A 22,446-nucleotide genomic window follows, 5' to 3' on the forward strand; every position below is an offset into this window, starting at 1 on the left:
ATCACACCTTCAATCTTGTTTTCACACATACGTAGAGTAGGTCTCACTCTGCGAAACATTTCCAGGCTGATGCTGTTCAAACTTGACAGAACCTTTGAAAATAACCTACAAGGTTTGCACAATATTTAAAAACAGGAAGTTGTGTATAGTGTACTCTTACTGCACAATGTATCTTGAATTGCAACAACCACCCTCAACTGTCGTGCAGATCTGTGTGATTTGTAGTTTCCACATGCTAGACACGAAGCTCGAGACTTTTTTGACTATATCACAGCTTGAAAAAAAGAATTGGTTCAACAAATTACAGAATAATTGAATCATGATGTACATTTGGGTGTCTAATGATTATAATAATGAATGGCATGCTTACAGTTACATCTGGAACACTTTATTTAACCATTAAGAGCCTTATCGTCATTGTGAGGCCATAAGAAGTTAATGTTTGGCGATAGAAATAGTCACAACCGCCCCATTTACCGTTGAAAACCAGACCTAGGAACGTTCACATGCTATTCAAAGCACAGGGTAATATATGACTACTCAGTCATAGCACTCAATCAAAACGCTAATCTGCAAACATGCAGATTAGTGTCATTACAGAAGTTACAGTTTCTGATCCTTTTTGCTGCTGGCACCAGAGACACACCATTTATTTCCAGCTCATTTCGGCAGCCAGTCATCTTAGTGTCACACACAGTCCTTTGAAATGTCCATCAAAGCACAGCAAAGACAGGGGTTTCCATCAATTAATGCATTAAAGGAGGCTGCTTTAGTCCTAGTCGTTTGGACAGATTTGTGGCTTAGTGTGTTTATAAATTCTTAACAGCACAAGGATGAACATTTCATAGACCTTGGAAAATATTAACGTGGGAGCCCAGCAGAAACACGTTCAGTATTTTTATTTTGTAAAAGAAAACCATCTTAAAATTAATCAAAAAGCATCCTCTATATAATTTTTACTGTGGTTTTCGACAAATTACAGCTTTAACGTGAACGGCATCAAAGGAAAATACTCTATATTTTTCTTCCTATACTACTTGTCAATCAATCAGCGTCTCAGGGCCGATCCTGTACAATGAAATGAACTTGAGCTTCAAGTCCAACAAAATGTTGTTTTCCATCTTTCTATTCAGAGTAAACAAGAATGCAAATAAGGCATATCTATCACAGCCAAAGTCATGATTCCGGTTTCTTTTACTTTTGGCAGAATGGTAACAACAAACATTTCTTCTTTGCAATTTTCATGTGAAGACTCTTCTGAAAGTCTTTAATAGTCCGTGACAGAACACAGAGCCGCTGAAGTTGACAAACAGCATTTTCATTATAAATGGCCTTTGAAAAATGAAAAATTGCGTCTATCTTCCACGTCCAGACCAATCGAAAGCAGAACTAATGTTCACAAACAGCCCGCTTCGTTCATGTTTAGGTGGAGTGCCCTATCTGTCTAACAAATACATTCCCCACCCAGCTCATTTTGCCACCCACCGCTTTGTCCTTGTTCATTATACAAACACAGCACTGAGGCCAAATGGAAGCCTCAAGTAAAACACCATTAGCATAAAGGAACACCAATATACCAATTATCGTACACATCAGTAGCTATGTCGTTTATATTTAGGCTGAAGTTATTATTCAGCTTTTTAACGAACCAAATAACAACATAGGAGCAAATTGCACGCAGAATAAAAGAAGTACAACACATGGAGATGCAGAGACCCTTAGCTTGAAAACTTCACCAGACCCTATTAGCAGGACTGTGTTAGCCGGAGATCTGGCAGAGCACCAGGTGCTTTTGTCTGTAATTAGACAGTCTTCAAAGACAGTGTTCTGGGCCTTTTTGTTCAGGCTTCATCTCAACCAGTTTTAAAAGGTGCAAAAGAAAGTCTCTGTGGGATTCTGAATTCCTCCATTCAGGCATATTTTAGCAAGTTCTTAAATACATTTTGCCACTAACACAAATAAGACTTGCATTTGAAAGCCCTCTGCTGTAGTTAATAGCCGGATTCTCTTTTTATGAGCACAATAAAGGTATTATGAAACTGTGGGAATATGATGAGAAGCAATAGCAGCTTTAGTAGAACTCTATTAAAAACTAAATACAAACAAACATCCAAACCAGGGTCTTCTAAGATCTTGCAAGTATTGACAAATAGACTAGAACCTCCCTGAACAGGAGGAGAACCTGTTACGCTCCACTTTGTCTGACCTGCTGTGGGGGAAAAAAGGAATTCAACAACAGGAAATGGTGCCACAGTGTTTAAGGAAATCCCAAAGAGGGAGGTGGACTATTTCTAACATGGATGCCAGCAAGCCACGTAGAAGCGGTTCTTTTCCCTGTGTGTACCTTAAGGCAGTGCTTCCCAAACCCGGTCCTCCCGCCCCGCTTGGTTTACATGGTTTGCCTGAGGATCCTTTCTGGGAGCTGCTGCCTTATGTGTGTGTGTGTTTTAAGCAGCATCACAGTTACAGTATGCTTCCAATTGTATGGACTTACGGAGAGACTTTTTCAAAAACCAAAGCTTCCTTCCTCTAATTCCTGAAATGGATGGATTGTAGGAGAACAGAAATTCAGAATAGTGTTAAAATGAAATTGGCAGACGCTGGTAGGCTCCATTGAATGCAGACAGAGTTCAACCACTGAGCGAAGACATCTAAGCCAATAAGATGTTTCAGGTTTGATATCATCCATTCACCATTACGTATATCAATCTGGAGGCATTTCAGACTCCGATGTGCAGTGGGAACACCCGCTGTCAAAAGTGCCCTAATGTGCTCATTTAGACACACACCTGATGCCGACAGCACTGTCAACCATGGAGGAGCATACACAAATAAACAGCAGCCAGCACTTCCAATTAATAATTCTCACTACGACAGCAAGTTGCCAGCAAGTGACCGATTTGTCTTTGTTGGGGCAACATTTATTAAATTCACAGCTGCTCTGAAATTCTGCCCTAAACTCAAACTTACATTTGCACTTTGGCTTTTTCCAAGATTGAGAAAAGGCCCAGGTCAATTAAATCTCTTCTGGCTATTGGGTTTACACAAAGCTGTCAATTTTTTAAGTGTACGTGTGAGGGTTTAATGCTCGTTTGATCAATTTGGTAAAAAGATTCCTTAAAAAGGTGTTTGAACGTCCCCTTCCTCAGCTCTTTTGTATTCTCACAGCCATAAATGTTAATTTCACGCTCTTCCCTTTGTCCTTCCCATTGGGGGAGGACAAAGACTCATTTTCTCATCGAACCTCCAACTCTCTTGCAGAGCAGCAAGACGATATGGAAAATGTGAAATTCCAATTTAGAACAGTCAAAGAGGCTGGATCAGTCCACAAGGAAGGACCAGCTCACCTTCAAGCACTCCAGAGGGGAAAAAAAACAACATCCCGCAGCTCGTCTGATGTAGACGTTACGACAAATGAGGCTGGAGGGTTTGATTGTTCTCACTGTGGCTGTTGGTTTAGCTCATACCGCTTTGTTTCTAGCCTGCTTTTCTGTGCTACTTACAACAACAGGCTGTGGAGCCTGAATGAGCCATTACTGTAAAATCACTCTGACTTAAAATTAAAGATTACCGACAAGTCCAACATGATCACATGTCAAAACTGTAATAATGAACCCAGGTGGACACAAGTTCGTAATAGTTACGGTTCTAATAATGATGCTTAGGTGACTTCTTTGTGGATCACAAACAAAGGAATGGCCATTTATCACAGCCACACATCTTACCTTGGGATCTTTCTGTAGACGGACTTGTGTCCCCCTGTGATCGGACAGAGATCTCTTCACCACCCTACGATGCCGGAAGTGATAATAATCACCGAATACCTAAAAAGAAAAAAGGGATAAAGTCATTTATGCGGCTTTACTAGCTTCTTCTCTATAACACCACCACATGTGATGATGGCTTCAAGGGAATGTTAAAAATAACTACATGATCAAATTAGCATGTTAGATATGAACACTCTGCAGCTGCAATAAAAATCATGAGACACAAAAGGTGTTATGATTTTTATTCATCCTACCTGAACCAGATGCCGGCTGTTAATGTGTCATTCACACTAGTTACATAGTCAAATTAGAACAGCTTGTACAGACTTCACTGCCCCAATTAGCCAGCCCCCCCACACACACATGCACGTGCACGCACACGCACACAAAACGTTATTTTACCTTGGCCAAGAACAACACGGTTTAAATTACAGTGTCCTGTTGTATATTTCACCACTGCTCCAAAGCAACATGATTCAATTTTTTTCAAAGCACTTGTCAGGAGACGAGGGATCATTTCGATAACTTTAAATTTATATTATTTATTTTTTAAAAGGAGGAGCTGCTGATAGCATTCACATTGGTTTTCTTCTGATTATTTATACTGTAAAAAAGTTATTTGGTAGCATGAGTCAGACGAAAATACTACATGTAGATATTTATTTATCTGTAATATATAGGTTCTGTATGTGTAAAACGGTTGTGTGTTTAGCTGCAAACCTGTACGACATCTATGAAGTTACTTAAGCTGTGTTAACAGCTCCATATGCTCTGGATTGTTAATTAATGTCTAACAAAATTGCTACAAAATTGGGAGATGCAATTCCAAGTGAGCGTCATCTTCACAATTACCTCTGCAGATAAACTGTGCATACATATAAAGAGGTGTAGAATGAAAAAAGAAAAAAAAAAAAAAAAACACAGATGCATTGTGTTCCAAAGATGTCACGTTGAGCTTAGGTGGTGCAGTTTGTACTGCAACATCCATTCAGTGTGAAAGAGGCAGGACCAGCCGGCCAACCTCCTCTGCTCCCATTTAATCACGGTAAACAGGTCGTTTCCAGCCAGGCTGACACAAAGGGCCCCTGCACACAAAGCTAGTGGACAATAGAGGCAACAACCAAGAGGGAAGACACACTTTACTGTGATATTCAGCCCAGAGATGGAACCGCAACCACACGTGTGTGTGTGTGTGTGTGTGTGTGTGTGTGTGTGTGTGTGTGTGTGTGTGTGTGTGTGTGTGTGTGTGTGTGTGTGTGTGCGCGTGTAAAACAAGTCCATCGAGAAAGCGCAGCATAAAAAAAAAGTGTACAAAGCGCCGACATTAGCTGAGTCGACAGTGGCGTTTCTAAAGAGGAGACGAACAACAGCAGGTAGAGGGTCCATTGTGTTGTTCCAGATAAGAGATGGGGAGGTGGTCAAGTCCTTTAAGCGGCAGATTGTCAGTCCTCCATTCAGCCACTCTCAGCATTTTAAGCTCTTCATGGTGCCTCACGCACTTTTGGGTCCAATTTCTTATCGTCTTTTAAAGCTAAAAATCCCAAACACTGTCTTTTAGGGGTGCAAGTGAAATTTGCATTTTTTGCATATTTTTCCCCCTCTATCCGTTTCATTAGAATGAAATAGAGCCAACTTCCTTCTGAACTCATCATTATGTGAGAAAATGCAATCTGAAATTCACTGTGGACCCAGACTAGCGGGTCAAACAGCAGCAGCATAAGAAGACTGTGATACACGCACAACGCTGGCTGGGCTTTTATTAAACAGGACACTTTGATTTTTTTTTTTTCTTTGCTAGGAAACTACTTTCTATCTCTGCTACTGCTAATTGCACACTTTGCCTTGAAGTATAACCTGATGAGCGTGGAAAGTTTACAAGAGCATGAAAGTTGATGTAAGTTATACAGTGTGATGTGAGAAAATCATTAGACGAGGCTAGGCTTCCTTAGAAAATAACACCTGAAAAGACACAAACACACCGAATCACACAATGGAAAGATTTCACCTTACATTAAAAACAGGTCAGCTGTTTCAAATGTATTCGAACACATACTGCTCGGCGTAATGAGGTCCGTTCTACTCTAAATGTCAGCCTGCAGCTCCATCAACACTGGGCAATCAGCAACAACACTTACAAACCTATGTTTACAGCCATTTAATCTCAAGACCTCAACGCTTGTGTGAAGTTTCACCTTTTTCCACCGAGGGAAAAAAAGCCATTTGACCGTTAAAGTGATGTGGAAACAGACGGATCGGGACTCGAGAGTGACCTTAACCTGATGTGATAAGCCGGGCACTGATAGAGCACAACAGGCTTAACAGGTGCTCTCCGAGTGGCCTATTACTAAAGCGAGGCATTAATCCATCAACCTCATTAAAATGCACGGTAACAGACAGGGGAAAATTACTGTCTGCCGGTTTGTTTGCATGTTTGCTCCCCCCCGTCTGCCAAATTTACCTTGTGGGAAAGCACTTATCAAAAGGTCTGGTGTCTCATCTCCTGTGACTGTTGACACAATTACGTTTTTACAAAAAGCCAAACAACGTCTGGAGACAAATGGGGAGAGGGGTCTGAGGGCTGCAATAAAACGATATGAAACTGTTTTCCATAAGGAGCCATTAATGTCGAGAAGAAAGCCAGCAGATTTTACAAATTCCACTGCAAGATAAGGCCGTTATTGCACTTGAACCACAGACACAGACACAAATCATGACACACAGCATTTCCTTTCTGTTTTGACATTTAACCGCTTTTGATTTAGTTCCATCACGACGAGGCACATTACTACACTTTGTTTGTGCTTGTTTCTCCATCAGCGACTTCAGACAAATTGAGAATATTCAACTTGGAGAAAGCGCCAACCACGCCGCCTCCTGCAATAGTCTAATAACTTGTTTGTATAAAGAGGCTTGAGTCCAATTACTCAGCTCAGCGAAGGGGCAGGACAGTGGCTGGGAGTGACACAGTGGCAGCTGGACGTGAGCGGCCCGGTCTTTTACGGCGCCGTCTCCACACACCTGAAAATGGGCTCGCACAGCTGCTCTTTCTTTCTGCCAAGCTTCACTTAGTCATTACGCGGCGCTTCCTCATTGTTGCCCTACATTATTGCCCTAAATCCGTCACTCAATAAGCTTGGGCTTTACGTGGCATCTGTTACATATGAACATTAGCTAAATCAACAGTTTTGCGAACAAAGGACTAAACTATTAAATCTTCTACTTTATCATGGAGGTCTGTTCCTTATGAGCTACTGGATTCACTAATTTAGTTAACTAAAGCATATCTGGCACCATTTACATGGTTGAACTCTGATTAGTACATTTCCCTACTTTCCCATTTTCTGTTTTTGACCATTTCAATTCTACAGTTTTATAACCTATTATTCTAATGTGTTGACCTGCACAGACCTGCTTGGGCCTCGCACTCAGCTGCCAAACCCCTCTGTGGTTTCCTACTGTAACAATCCTCAAAACTGGAAAGTTCCACAGCCATTCATACCTTGTTCTTCCTCTTCTGCTTGCACCTGTCCTTTAGCTGTGGTTCTTTCACAGCCGATGAATAGGAACTAAATACTTCATATTCTCTTATTGCGCCTGCACTGTTTTGAAGCTTTTAAACGCCTGAAGAGATGAGCTCTTTCAATTACAGAAACCTAATAACTCATAAGTCGAGATGCAGCTATTGTCATGGCTTCTGCTGGTGTCTCCATCTTTTCACTTTGTGAGCAAGTTTCTCAAACTTGATTTTCAGCACCGCTGAAAAGAAACCAGAAACTATCAGGGGAAATAAGAGCAACCACTTGTTGAAAACGCAGAAATACCACAATTAATATTGCAGGACATGTATTTAGATAAGCACGGGAATGAGGGAGTTTGTTTCAAAATACAAGCCGTATTTGGAATCGGGCCTGGGCGACGGCAGAGTAGAGATGATAAAGTGTGTTGTGTGGTGAGGGAGCGTGACAGGTCTTTGCAGTGCGGCTGCATTAGTCACATTTGATGAAACAGATTATGTTGCTTGTTAATTGCTGTCGAAAGACTGTCTGCACTGCACTGTCTGTGTCAGGGAAGCATAATGTTTACTTGCTTGTGACACTGGCACAGCTTTAATGTTCACGGACTGGTGATGTGATGCAATGCTGGCAAACCCCAGGACAATTATGGAAGTAAACTTGTGCTGGGAGTAAATGCCAACACTGGGACAAGACCAACATGCTCAGAGACTCGATACAAGGAGATCTTGCTGCTTATATTTGTGGTAAACCAATTCGAATACATTATAGGAGATACTCAAATTAATAATACATAGACAAACCCACATACTGTAGGCATATTGTACTGTATGTTCTACTCTCCCTACCAACACCTCAACTTCGGGAAGAGTATGAGAAAGCATGTAAAACTTTATGGTGTTGAGACAGAGCAGCCACAGGGCTGTTGGCTCACGGGTCGATGGGAGGTGTCCTCAGACGACTGACTCCTCGCAGCGAGGTCTTTAAGGTGCAGTAAGGGCGAAGTCAAACCAGCACAGGCTGCGTAGGCCTTAGAGCAAAACCCAAAGGCCCAGTGGCACCGAGGATGAGCAGAATATGATAATGCAGTACAGACGTGCAATTTTATATCCATGTGGCAAAAGACAACAGCCACAACCCTCTGACCTAGTATTGAATACTCCCACTGTGTGGAAGTCCAGAGCAGGGTCAAACGTTCCCGACTGAGTCGTTCTGACCAGCATTCATACAAACAGGCACTCAGGGCAGCCGACGGTTTACCTGACATTAGTGGGAGAGAAATCGAAAAAGAACATCCATCAAAGTGCTTCCAAGGTAAATGTCTGACTCACATGTGGATTTCTGCAGAAGCTAAGCTCAGTTTGAGCAAGACTATTTTAACACAACATGATTAAGACGACAGCGACCTGTGCAGTAGTTGTTGGTTTAATCTACTTGTGGGTGATTTGCGCCTGAATCATAAGTGAGCCTTCCTTCCTCTGCAATTATCTGCACTTTAGTAGAGGTCCAATGAGACAGGTGACTTGTGAACAGTTACTGCACGCAGCTGATAAATTACAGCACACGCACTGAAGGGCTTCCTGCACTCGGCTGCTGAAGGTTCTCATGCCAGCAAGCAAATTCCCACTAGTAACTAGGAAAATGCAGGATGTGATTCACGCACAGCATTCAGATTAGAGTATGTTTGTCATCCAGTACGTTCAATGTTTGGTAGGTAAACTCAGGAGAATCTGCTCTAACAACCTGCTCTAACTGACAGAATGTCCAACGTGCTCAACCCCTAATCACACTTGTCTGGTGAATCTGTTAGAGGCAGAAACAAACAACAATTCATGGGCAGTCTGCTGGAAATCAGAGGTCGCCCCATTACAGTCATATTAAGAGTTGAGCGATAAAAACTTTCCAAACACATCGTCTACTCTCAGGCTTTGATGAGCTCATCCTCATTAGTGGAGGAATTCGACTGCATCCAACCCCAATCTGAATAGAAGAGACAACAAAACTCAGATGGAGGAAGATGGAGAGGGACAGGAAGTAAGCAGGTTTTAATCGCGAGGGGAGCAGCTCTGTCACTGGGAGTGCAACCTGTATGATTGCTTCAGACACCGTGAAGAAAATAGTAAATCTAATCTCACCACCGGATCTGCATTAAACATTACAGTGCCACGCACAAACATAGATCCTAATGCAAATACTGGCAAAGCATTTGGGAGTCATTCAAACTTCCCTTTTAAGTTTCTGGCATTTGCTGAGAAAAATAAAATAAATAATAATAGTAGCAATAATTGGACCAAAAATGAATAAAGTATGCAGCACACAGAGCAAAGGGTAGTTTGGGGTGATTTGCTAAACCACATAGTATTGTTCTTATAAAAAGACCAACAGGAAATGAAACATTATGGAAACGTTCCCTCTTCACTTTCTTGGTATAGAGAAGCTGACAACCAAACATAAAATGCTACTTTTTTTTAAACTGTTAAACTTGACTTTTCACTTTTTTGAGCATCATATAATGATGCTGCTTAAATGAAAACATAAAAAGCACCTTAAATGTGCAAAACATCACATTTAAGAAATCCGTATGAATCAAGGCACTGGATATGCCTGAAAGTTATTTTTATCACATGTAGGACAATGTAAAAAAAAAAAAAAAAAAAAAAAAACACAGCTCAGAGATTCTTCCAGATTTAGGGCTCAAGAGCGTTTCAAACAGTGGTAGTGTGCCTCTTAGCCCCGTGGCCGTCCTGCCAGGAGTGCAGGAATAAACTCCAGTATAAGTACACATGAAAGCGTGCTGCATTAAAATCCTGGGTTGGACAGAATTAATGTACACTGATGAATATGCATGAGCAGCGATAATAATAGAACACTGATGATTTGGCTCAATTTTCAGTGTTGTTCCCTGGATGGTTTTATGTATGAGAAGTATGAAAAACACGAGAAGAAAGTAAGAAAGGTTTAAAGGCCAGTTTAGATTTAGAGCGTAGCAGGTGAATCAGGTGTTTTTTCAATGTGTCGCAGGCAGTTAATGGAAGATGAACACTGGGCTGGGAGACGTCCACATATACAGTCCTATTACCAACCTATTGCCTTTTTAACCACCTTCCGTCTCCATCACACCTACAAAATGAAGACGGTGTAAAAGGTGCTCGTCTTTAAGACAGGAACTAATGAGATTTATCTCTGGCGTCTAATTTTATCTCACCTCTTTACTCCTACTGCTGCTTGACAGAAATACCAAACAGGTTCCTAACGTCCCCGTAGAAGGACCACAGGGGCCGTGTGAGGAAGCCGGACTCTGGTAATTTCCTAACAACTCTCCATCTAAAGAATTTCCATCACTGTCATCTGCTTCCACAGAGGACTCACTACTTTTGTCCCTGCGCCCACCACAGGTATCCAACCCCTCTGCACTTCAATTTAATGGGCTGTCATGAAGATCTCCCATGGTGCAGGGCAGCAGCAATGTTAAGAGAGAGAGAGACACACACACACGCACACGCACGGCTTCTATAGGTAGAAGAAAGACAATCATAAAAAGCGGCTCCAATAAACTAACAGCTTAACTATTTTTCATTTTCCTTGACTAAATGTTAATTCACACTTTCCACACACAGTCTTTCGTAAAATTAAGCAGCGAGCTGACTGTACAGCTGCCGACACCGAAGGCGACGCACGTCGCCGCATGTGATCACATCCACGTCGAAATAAATAAAAGATCAGCCTACCGTTCGCTGCACACCTCTCTGCACCGCAGGTGAAGTGGGGTGAGAGAAAGAGATATCACAAAACAAGATCCGCCAGACAGATGGAGGAGAGGGAGCGCCTCTGTTTGGCGGTGTTGTTTCCATGGAGATAATTCAAGGTTCAGATTTGACAATGTTGTGTCTTGTGAGAGGGCGATGGGGGCAGGAGATGGTGCGAGAATGTGTGGCTCCTTTGTGTTTTTGTAAACTAACAGCAATGAGAGGCGCGATTTTCTTTATAGATTATCTACAGGAACGCCTCGACCGGCGCGTTGTGTAAAACTTTGGAGCGTAGCCGTGTGACTGCTCTCATCAGTCATCACTTATCTGTGCTGCCATTATCCTGCCGGAGGAGAGGCTGCAGCCTGTTTCCATAATATTGTGGAAAAGCCGCTAATTTGAACAATTTAAACGCCTCTTTGCTGCTTCCACCTCAGACTTAAGGGTGAATTTGATGCAATAATGCTAGCTGGTCCTATGCGACTAGACACACAGCAACACACAGAAACACACACACACACGCATCTGTTTCAACATCAATTTCACAGATAAACGTGCAGCAATAGGCGCGAAATGGATGTTGGCCAAAACTGGTCCTGTGACTGCTCACACATAAAAAGTGCTGAAATAAAACCACCACAAAAAGAGGTTTTGAAATGAATGAATCGATTTTTCTACAGTACAGCTTCCTAATAGCTGGTGTCGCCTTATTGAGACCATTCTTCGGGACGCGGGTAACAAACGCACATTACTGGCACACCCACAGCCATTTTCCAGCCACCTGGCAGAGATTCCCTTTCTGAAGCGTTAAACTGGCACCAAAGCTTCTCCCAAGTGCAGCGCTTCACAACTGTGTACAGTACCAGGAAACGGTTGCGGACCATTTCAGAGAGCACTTTCAATATTAATCTGTTAGAAGAAACTAAAGGGCATCCTGTAAAGGGCCATTTCCCACAATATCTCAGTTAACTTTGCGAGAACCAGGCGAACAGTGTTACACCCACTTCTCAGGCTGCACGTATTTGCAGGTCGGATCCGTCAAGGAATTCACAGAGTCTCGGCTTAGACGCCTTGACATTTAAAGAAAGCAGCTGAATACAATGGAGGAAAGATTTGACGATGGGAACAGGTTGCTAACTGGTTGATACTTTCCCACAGACGTGTCAGCCACAAAAGTCAGCTCAGCTCACACAGGAAAACAACTGACATTAAACTCTTTAGCTCGCGTCGCTGTGACGCAACGCCTTCCCCCGCTTTGCTCATTCATGAGCATTTACATGCGCGAAACCCTTCCAACCATTTCACATCCCACTGATCGATAGGTGGTAACAAGCCAACAAACACAGCAATGAGCCAGCAACATCAGGAATGAACTAGTCAGCGCACACAGACAGAAACAACGACGGAAGAGAAAATAATTCAATGTTTTATTAGGGCGTATATAGTCAAATGTTACCTCAAGGTCACATTTTTGTGAGGGAACTGGATGAGCAGATACACTGTGACTTTAAGTAACTTGTTCGAGGCGTCAAACAGATTAGTTAATAAAGCATAAAGTGCAATTTGTCCTTGCGGCTTAAAATTAAGGCTTCACTATGTCCTATGCAGGTAATTCCCCGACTATAATGAGCCAACCTTAATCAGCGTGGAGCGATTTACAATGGAGCTCAGTAAAATACCGTCAACACCAAGAAACCAAGAGATGACAAAAGCAGAGACTAGGAGGCTTCTTTTATGAAAAATTAATCTTGCTTTTAAATGGATAGCTTTTTTTAAACACTACATTTAATGTGATTTTAGATTAGTAAATGATAGAGGACAAGCCGTGTGAGTCTGGCTGCATCTGCCCACGCGGCGTCACGCCTTCCTCCTGAACGGAAACTGATTCATTTGTCCATTTATGTGGGGAAATGTCGATCAACAAAATTATTCATAATTTCCCATTTCCCTAGGCAGAATGAACAAATGAGCGCCTTCAACCAAATAATTCAGCAATCAGGGAGCGAAGAAATGTTGAACGCACTTACAACACGGAATTATTCATCGTAGACAGCAGCAACGAGCAAACAGCTCAAGCGCCATCGAAGTTACGAATGAACAGTCACTGCCTTGTCGAGGGACATTAACTTCCTTTGCTTCAGCCTCCCGACAAATAAAGCTGCGCTGGGTTTGGCATAAACATAATATGGACGTTAACGCATGCATCGCTTTGCCTTTTGTACGGGAACCCAAGTTTAAGTAACAGCACGAGTGGAGAGAGCGGTTCATCAGAAGCAATCATGAGCTCATATCAACCTCACTCAACCAACGTCAATGTCAGACGGGTCCTTTCAGAACGCTTACGCCCGTGAATAGATCCATTAACACCGTGTTTATGGCTCGGTGGTGCATTTCAGTCAAACAACCTGCAGCACCAGGTGTTTTGTTTTTGTCACTGAAACAAGAACAGATAATAGATTTTAAAGCTTAGTAGAAGCCGTGTTGTGACACGATCAATTAAAATGGACAGAGGTTTTGTTTCCTCCTGCGTTCGGAACGTTTCGCGCGGCATGCTGTGAAAGAGCGCTCACTCCATCCTGCAACCTTAGGGGACGAAGGTACAGTAAAAGGGCCATAAAACAGCCTGGCACGGAGAACGCTACTGTCCCGACCGTTCTTACAGAATCAGGACGTGGTCGAAGCCACCTGAGGTCACACCTCCTCCTCAATCTCGCTCGCAGCAGGTGCGATTGAAAACAAGTCCTGTCTACAGCACCGCTAGGACTGGGTGTGGGTAGTGCCCTTACAGTGCCATTAAATCCAGCTTATTTTATTTCTCCTAGAGGAAGTTGTTTTTACTGTTGCACCATCCACCTGAGATCCTGAGACAAAGAAAGAAAACTCAAACACCATCAAAAATCTAACTGTTGAGCCTTTGGTGCTTTGATAAAGCTCTCACTTCAGTAGGGAGACGTTCTCCAGATGCAACAACCATCAGCATCCGTCCATATCACAATATCGCGGAACTAATGTCACTCGGTTAACATGAGGAATACATTAAAGCACAGGACAGTCTGATGTATGAGCAGGTGAGCATCTAATACTGAACTATAAATCAAAGCGTGTGACAGAGGTCTATGGGGACTAACTGGGTCTTCACACCCACTGTCCAACCTCACAGCTGTAGGCCGCCGTCGCCTCAGGACCATTTAGCTGTGAAGAAGATGTGCTGGACTGACAGCTCTGTTACTCCTGTGCAACAGTTTAGGGGTTATTCAATCAGATTAAAAGGTAATTATCAGCACAATAGCTTTGCAATGCACGACTTTAATGAGCTTCAATGTGTCAACGATCTTAAATAATTCACTGCTCTCTCATCATGCAACAGTATTTCAACCTGCATTTGAAGATAATGGTGTTGCCTGCAGCGCTGTACAACACACCGGCCAATCGCCTGCCATGTAAATTCTGTGCTTCAGCTCATTTGCATTTACACAGATGGCATCTGTGAAATGTTTGTTATCCCTTTAGCTTCACATGCGCTACATGCATCTCCAACCCAAAAAGAGACGATCTAAACAGCTGGTCTTTTGAGCAAGATGCAAATCAAAGCGCTGACTTCATCCTCACGCCCACTTCACTCATCACCTACACGATTTAGTACTGACAATACTTTTTCATTTTTACTCTGCACAATTAATCTAATAAAGTGATTCCACTAATTACAGATGCCTTAGTCCTCAGTTGTCACAACCACATGCTTATCAGCTGCTTCCTGGGTAGACGATCACCACAGTGACACCTAGAGGAATGCATCCATTATGAAACATCAACAAAGGAAAGGAAAACATGGAAACTTTGATCGTTATCTCAAAATACATGATTACTTTACAGCACTGACTCTGGATAACTGTGGGTCAGTGACTATCCAGAACACGTCACATCAGCGCTTGATGTTGACAGTCTTGAGTCCTGCTCTTTGTACCCCTCATGTGGCCTGTTTCTCAACAAGTGCAAGCGTGTGTGTGTGCGTTCTGTGGTGGCATTTCAGGTCAAACTAGAGGGGAACATTCCTCTCTCTTAAATGGACCAGTCCAGTCTGAGTCCAGCCGACTGCCACAGCCACTTGATTCTGCCAGGAAGGAATCATTTCCTAGAGACCCAGAAACAATACTATCAGCTGTTATTTGGGACACCTGACTTCTCAGTTCTGCAGTACATTAATTGAGTGCGTGACTCTGCGCTTTTAATCCAGTCTAGGTTCAAATCTACATGATAGTTCACTGTTCTGTGCAATTTGGTTTCTTTGAGTTTGCAGTTGAGACTAGAAACAAAACAATGTTTCCTGTAACCAGAGGAGACAAGTCACACCACGAGATTATTGTAAGGTTGAGACAACACAGAAAATGGAAAGCAGTTCTAAAATAGAACAATCCAAACTGGTGCCAAAATAAGAATAATAAAAGGTTCCAGGATGTTTTTGTGAGACTGAAGCAGGGGGAGAGAGGTTCTTTTAACAGCTAGTATTATAGCTCTGCAGAGCAGTGGGAGGCAGTTTTCTGTGGACTAAACACTGAACCCACTTGTTGGGAAAACTCCCTGAGAGTTGAGCTTGGCACAGCGATCTGCTATTTTCAATGCACCATAATTGCAGATCTCCTGGTGGAGATCAGGAGTCTGGCGTCGGGTGTCCAGCTCCCAGGTTTCCCTCAGTGTGCAACCGAGGCAGCTGAGGGGCTGAATTTGTCTGGACCGTTGCCCTGTGACTGAGCCCGAGTTACTGACGATCACCAAGTATAGCCACCACAGCATCCTGTCCAAAACATTGGTAACATTCCCCGAGCTTAAGCAGCTTCCAGAGGAACAGATCCAAACAGATGGACACTTCTCGCAAAATAACCCCTTCAGTGTTTCCTGTGCAGTTGGTTTCCTGTATATTCCTGGTAAATATTGCAGGAAACTGGATATTCTGGGTCTCAGAGACCACTTCACTACTGGGCCCATTCTACCGCCATTATACAAATATAGAATCTTTACAACTTAATATAGGAATAGATTATATCTGTGCTGTAGATACAAAGATGTAACCGTTTTTAACCAACAGGCAGGTTTAATAGAACCGTACAAGCATTTTAGTTTTAAACCATGTAATTTAGGCTATAGTTAATGCATTACAGGCATTTTTTATATTTGACCACACTCAACACCAACTCTTAACGCTTCATCAGACTCAAACCCCTGATTTAAAAGGTTTAATTTAGTCCACGCACCTGTTTTGGCCTAGTCACCTCTAGTTCTTTGCCGTCAACCAAGTGTGTCAGCACTAAAGGGAAAACACTTTCTGTTCCCTCTTCTTGGTTTCAGAGAAACTGATGAGCATTTTAAACGCGGCACATTTAATAGATTCATTTTGTTACAGATAGTCGCGATGATAGATGAAAACAATTTTGGTTGCTGATGTTTATCATATAACCCATTAGAAATGCAAAGGCAGAAGATTGACTAAGCTGTCCTTCTTTCCTCCCAAGCAGTCAAAGACCAGTTGTGTATACCGAATTATTCCCCATCCAATAACCCAGCGGCAGCAAACTCCCACAGCTAAAAAGGCATCCAATTCAGTCAGCGTGGCCTCAGTCAGCAAAATCATCTCTCACACACACACACACACACACACACACACACACACACACACACACACACACACACACACACACACACACACACACACACACACACACACACACACACACACACACACACACACACACACACACACACACAAAAAAGACGACAAGCTCAGTCTTCAACAGAATTATCCAGGGATTCAATTTCATAAACATATGATGATGTGGGGGAGGGGCTTGACTTATATAGTCATACATTAGCAATGAAATATTCATAAACACTGTAACACAGAAGCAACACTGTACAAAGATGTGACAACTGCGCTTCCTTTACAATACGGCTAGATGACCCAGAAAGAATCCCTGTGTCTGAGAGTGTGTCACTCGACTGCCAAGCTCAAACTTTAAAGACTTCAATAGAAAGTGAGGAACACCGAGATCTGACGAGGCTGTCACATCAATAAAGCAGACGATATAACATCTTCAGAGAAAAAACACTCATCTTCCAAAAGGATATTGGGGGAAAAAATAGAACTCTACCTCTTGTGCATTTAGCAAACACTTCTGCCAAGTTGGCAGGTTACCAACACATTACCGAAAACATTCAAAAACAAATAGGCACCTACTCGGAGAGCAGTGTAGCGAGGAGAGAACACCCCGGTGCAAGAGTGGAAGTGGGGGGAAGCTCTGAAAAATGAATTCAGCAGCGAAACCAGAAGCAGGTTGTTTGTTTGCTTGATTTTTGTGTGTTGTGCCAACAGTATGTTCAGAATATTTCCTACAAGTTGAGGCATGTGGAGACAGAAACATACGTCGACATCTTGAGATCATTCAGGCTTGTGGGGTGGGGGGGGGGTCATACAGTCACACTGGAAATGCCAGGCACAAAGAATATGCTGTGCTGGTGTCAACTGCACACAGAAACAGCATCATTATTGCACATTTAAAGCGGATTCCTTGCAGTCACCACAGAAGTTTAGTTTCTCCACCCCTAAGCTCTCGCTGTAGCTGATCGTGACACCTGATCTGAAACCCAAATCCAGCATCTCCGTCACTGTAGCACAACTAAACCGGTCAAACAGCAGTTGTGTTACAAGCCAAGACTCCTGCCGGAAAATAAAACTCACTGGCAGCCATCATAAAAAAAAAAAAAAAAAAAAAAGAAGCTCCTCCTGCGTTCCTCAAACACGTAGGCCTCCTTTAGGCCAGTTAGGGGCCTTTAAACCGTTGCATCATTGTTTTGACTGTAAAAAGCTTATCTGATCCCATCTAGAGCTAACTTTTCAAACTGCTCCACCTCACAGCTGCTTGTGTGTGCGTGTCAATTGGTGTGCACGCCAACGTCACAGGCGATATGAGACCAAACAGACTACATTTACCTCTGAACACGCCCTTCATTTAATATAACATCCATTTAACCCAACAGGACTAGCCGTTAGAACCAAACTACATTTTAAAATTAACCAATTGTTTGTCTGTTTCCACAGGATTAACACATCAACACCAGGAAGTAGAACCTGCCTTATCTCATGACCACTGGAGCAGACTGTTTAACAGCCCACTGTTCAGACTCGACTGCCTTAAAGTGACAAGCTCATTTTCCCAACAAGATTTATGCTGCTATTCAGAAATCCACTTTGTGACCCTTAAGAGAACATGTTTAACCTTTGGTTTGTGTAGCGTGTCTTACAACATCCTCAAACACTCAACAAGTGTCGTCTCACATGCAGATACTTCATTTCATGCGGTGCTAAATAATCCTTGGGCTGGCGTGTTTGGTTCGATTTCTGTCTCACGCACACCCTCACCCGGCTTAACCACCCCTCTGCCAACGAACAATGCGGCGTGCCGACACTCCCGTGTAAAGCTCTTTGGGTGGGTCACAAAACCTCCACAAGTCTGCCTTGCTTCACAATCTAACTCCCAATATTCCCAACTGCTGAAGACAACTACTGCATAACTCCCTACGCACTCTTCTCAAGGTTTACATTAATGAATGAATCATGAAATCCAACTGTTTAAAGTGTCTGTTCCAACTTCACAGTCAACCCAAACATTCAATCTACAGATAACACCAGCTTTTTAAAAAGGATGCGTTGCTTTCCTTTTAGTTAAGTGATTATGTGAGCATTAAAACAACCAGGAGCTCTCTGCTCATTTGTTACCTACCCACAGATGCGCGTTACTGTTGTTCCTTGTGTTCATATATATTAATATTAATAATTTTCCCATTTGAGCGGTTGCATTCTTCAAATACCGTGTGTGTGTGTGTGTGTGTTTGCGCAGACGTGCACGTACATGTGAGCAATGCACACGTTCAGGAGCTGGAGAGGTGTGCGTGTCTGTATTTTCATGTCCCCTCAGCACATCTGGCTCTTGTTACAGCCCTGGTGACCTGTGTGTGGTTCTGCTCCATACCAGCCCCCATTGCACAGAATGACTGAGTGCTGCTGGTCCTTTCCTAATGCAGCTCCCAGGACCCCAGGCAACGTGGGTGCTCATTCCTTTGCTCTAGGCTGTAGACGGACCCCTGGAAAATGCCCCCCCCCCTTTTTTTTTTTTTGTTTAAACACATTATATGCAGAATGATGTTTTTAAGGTGGATGAGTGAAGCCACTGGCAGCTTCCTGAAACCCTGATTCATGTGCAGGTCCTCTCTGCCTCTTCTGCCAGAGAACACAACACCCACACCTTTTGACAAAACAGCAATTATTAGTTTGACCTGCAGCAGTGTCCTTTTGATGAATAACCTAATCTAAAAAACATACAGGGCTACAAAATTTTATCAGCGCTTGAGATATAATTTAAGTGCTGACACACAGAACTGAGACAGCAAATCTCAATGAGCGATCTCTTCGTTTCTGGCTGTTAGCATCTCCCAGACAGATCAGATATGGTTTTCTAGGGTTTTCTGGGTAAACGACATCACCTGTAGATCAATGCGAGGTTTGCATGTACCCCATTGTGTTATATTACAAACGTGATATTTTACACAATCTTTCTCCTGCTTCATCTTAAAACTTTGCTTAATAAAATGTACTAATCAGGCCAATAAAAGTCCTGAAGGTCAGAGATAAAAGGGAATTTGATAAAAACAAGAACAGTGCTTGGACATATTTATGAACAGACTGGTCGGTTTTTCCCTCCCACATACTGACAGACCTTCTATCCACAGAAACAACAAGGTTACAGGTAAACACAGTGAAGTTGAGTTGGGTCTCTGGTTGCCCAGCTTGTTCTGCAGCTGAAAAAGTGTGGGTGTGATTTGATTTCTATTCTGTGAAGCCTCCACTGACGGGAGATGACAGACTAAAGTTCAGTGCTCGGTTCAGTTTCTTGCTACATTGTACAAGTGATTTATTTACCTTTTTGTTGAAACAACATCAGGTAGAAACAACATCAATTAACTTTTCTCAATGCGAGCATTTTATTTTTAGTGATGCACATTTAAATATTTCACACTATAATGATCAATATTATTATGATATGCTGCGTCAGGGCTTGTAGCGGTGATGTTAGGCATTTAATTTAGGTACAGCCCCCCAGTTCTTCCTCACAGCAGAGCAAACAGGATAAGTCAATCACTGCAGTTCATTAACTTCCAAAGAGGAGCGGCTGTTCTCCTGTGAAGTGAGATCTGGGTCTGCTTAGTCGGAGAGAGAGGCCACAGCACAGAATAAAATGGAGGCTCTCACCGACGACAACGCGACAAAAGGCAGCGGGACCAAAGACACGGCAGAGATGCACCACTCCGCCGCTGATCAACCACCCTGAAATGAGAAACGATACATTCCTCTCTGGATGAAAAGCCCGGCCTCTTAATGGGTCTCTTGCAAACAAGGGCCCAAATCCACCAGTTCTGAGTGAACTGTGTGTGCAGTGTTATCATTAGTGCACTTCAAAGCAGCACCATGCTATGCTGGCTGTGTAGGGCTGCACACTCTGTTAGACCCATCAGCTCTCATTGGCTAAAGTAGGCCAGAGCCATAGTACACAGAGTGGTGTGTTAAAGATTAATGAAGCTATTGCACAAGTAAACCAGCTTACCAAACATGTTTAAGACTAATAAAATATTTAGAGGTGACAATCTATATAGCTGGCGTGTTTTAGCCACATGTTTGACTCGGGGACCGCGGAATAGCCCCTCTGGGTATAGTAACACGACATGGATGAATAGAAACGTGACGCAATAGCGGGTTTTCAACCATGTGTTAGATGGCGGCTGTAGATCATAAACGATTAAAAACTGAGAAAAGAGAAAATAAATAGCACAAAATTAAGGTCAGACTTACTTCAAGCGTTTTATCAGCAATCTATAAAAAGTAATATAGTAAAGAAAAGGAGGTTTGTATCACGTACTAAATTATCTCTCCACCAGATATATGCTTTAGTGGTGCTTGTGTTTACATCAGCATAAAACACATCTTTGTTTTCACCTTAAGAGCAGGATTATTCTTTTATTGGCCAACACAAACGTGATGTATTTTATAGTAGCAGGTTCTTTCCAGGTTTACTGAGTCACATTCATCTCACTATTCATCTCAATGAAACTGCTGGAACAAAAAACTAAGTCATTTTTGTCAGACATTCTTAAAAGTTCATTGTACACTTTGCCGCAGTCTCGACTGAAGCGCATGCGAACACACGCCGGGGAGTTACACTATGGTGAAGGTGTGGATTCCGCGATCTGCGTTTGTTGCAGACGCAGCACAAATCAGGAGGAAACACCTGTGTGGGACCGTAGACATCATGAAGCGCAGAGTCGTCTTCTTCAATGCTCAGATAGCTTCTTCTGCCATCATATCCTGTCTGATGAATACTGCAGCTGTTTGCACCCTTTTCCTTCACCAGTTAATTGTCCAATTTTAGATTCTATACCTCCAGACAAAGAGATGTCCTTACTGTGCTAATTTGGGTTATATTAAATACAGTCACTACCAGATACTCATGGAACATGCGGAACACTATTATTGCTTCATAAGGTGGAGCAATTTTTTTTAAACAGAGTTAAATTGAAAAACTTGCAAGTCTAAAATGTCAAGTAATCCTCCCACATGCAAGTTTAGCAAGCAGCTCCCGGGGTGAACTACACTGACAAAATGGCCTGTTTGCTGCTTGTAAAAGCTACCAGCACAGAGGGGAAAATGATCTGAGCTCCACGACCGGCTCGTTGGGTGACACTGTGGTGAAAAGTTGGTGGTAACACATTGTTCACTGACCGGTGGTGGAAAATCATGATAACGTACGCTAAAAGGTTTTTTCACTGCTATGGGTCTGTGTCTGACATCCTCCAGGAGCAAACGCTATGCAGCTTTATCAGCAGCCACTTCCAGTGGAAACAGGCTGGTTGGGCTGAAGGAAAAACACTTCAATTAAACATTATCGCTACTTCCAGTCTGAGCTGGATTCCAACGCCACAGTCAGTCCCAGCAATCTTAGGGTTGTTTAATTAACTAAATGTAACCAATCTCAGAGCTCAAAGCTTGAGAAAGACAACTTTAAACTATGTCAACCCGAGGCACTTTGACAGTCTGTGTTGGTGCTCTTAATGTTGAAAATCACTTCCTGCCCCACAGCTGCAGTTCGCACCATAGCAACGCGGCGGCGTGACATCATGTGCAAATTAGCCATTAGCCTAATCCTGAAAATACCCCAAACTCTACTTTTGACTCCCTCGGACTTTAAGGAAGGGAGACGCTTGGATATTTTCTTTTGCATCAGCAGACCATTTGCACAGATTTCACTTCACCAAAGGCAAACTCTCAATTAGGTTAAGACTGAACACCATATATGCTGTCCCAAATGTTTTCAATGTGTC

At 42.7% G+C, this 22,446-nt stretch overlaps 1 protein-coding gene across 6 annotated transcripts in view; it reads right to left on the reverse strand.

Moving 5' to 3' along the window:
- Positions 1–22,446, reverse strand: part of furina (furin (paired basic amino acid cleaving enzyme) a) — a 63,567-nt gene that overhangs the window by 28,686 nt on the left and 12,435 nt on the right. For all 6 annotated transcript variants that reach the window (XM_029145370.3, XM_029145366.3, XM_029145365.3 and 3 more), the window contains one exon: positions 3,726–3,824. In XM_029145370.3, the coding sequence (XP_029001203.1) occupies positions 3,726–3,824 (99 nt within the window). The remainder of the gene's footprint in view (positions 1–3,725; positions 3,825–22,446) is intronic.

The sequence above is a fragment of the Betta splendens genome, chromosome 3 (genome assembly GCF_900634795.4).
Source record: "Betta splendens chromosome 3, fBetSpl5.4, whole genome shotgun sequence".
Lineage (NCBI taxonomy): Eukaryota > Metazoa > Chordata > Actinopteri > Anabantiformes > Osphronemidae > Betta > Betta splendens.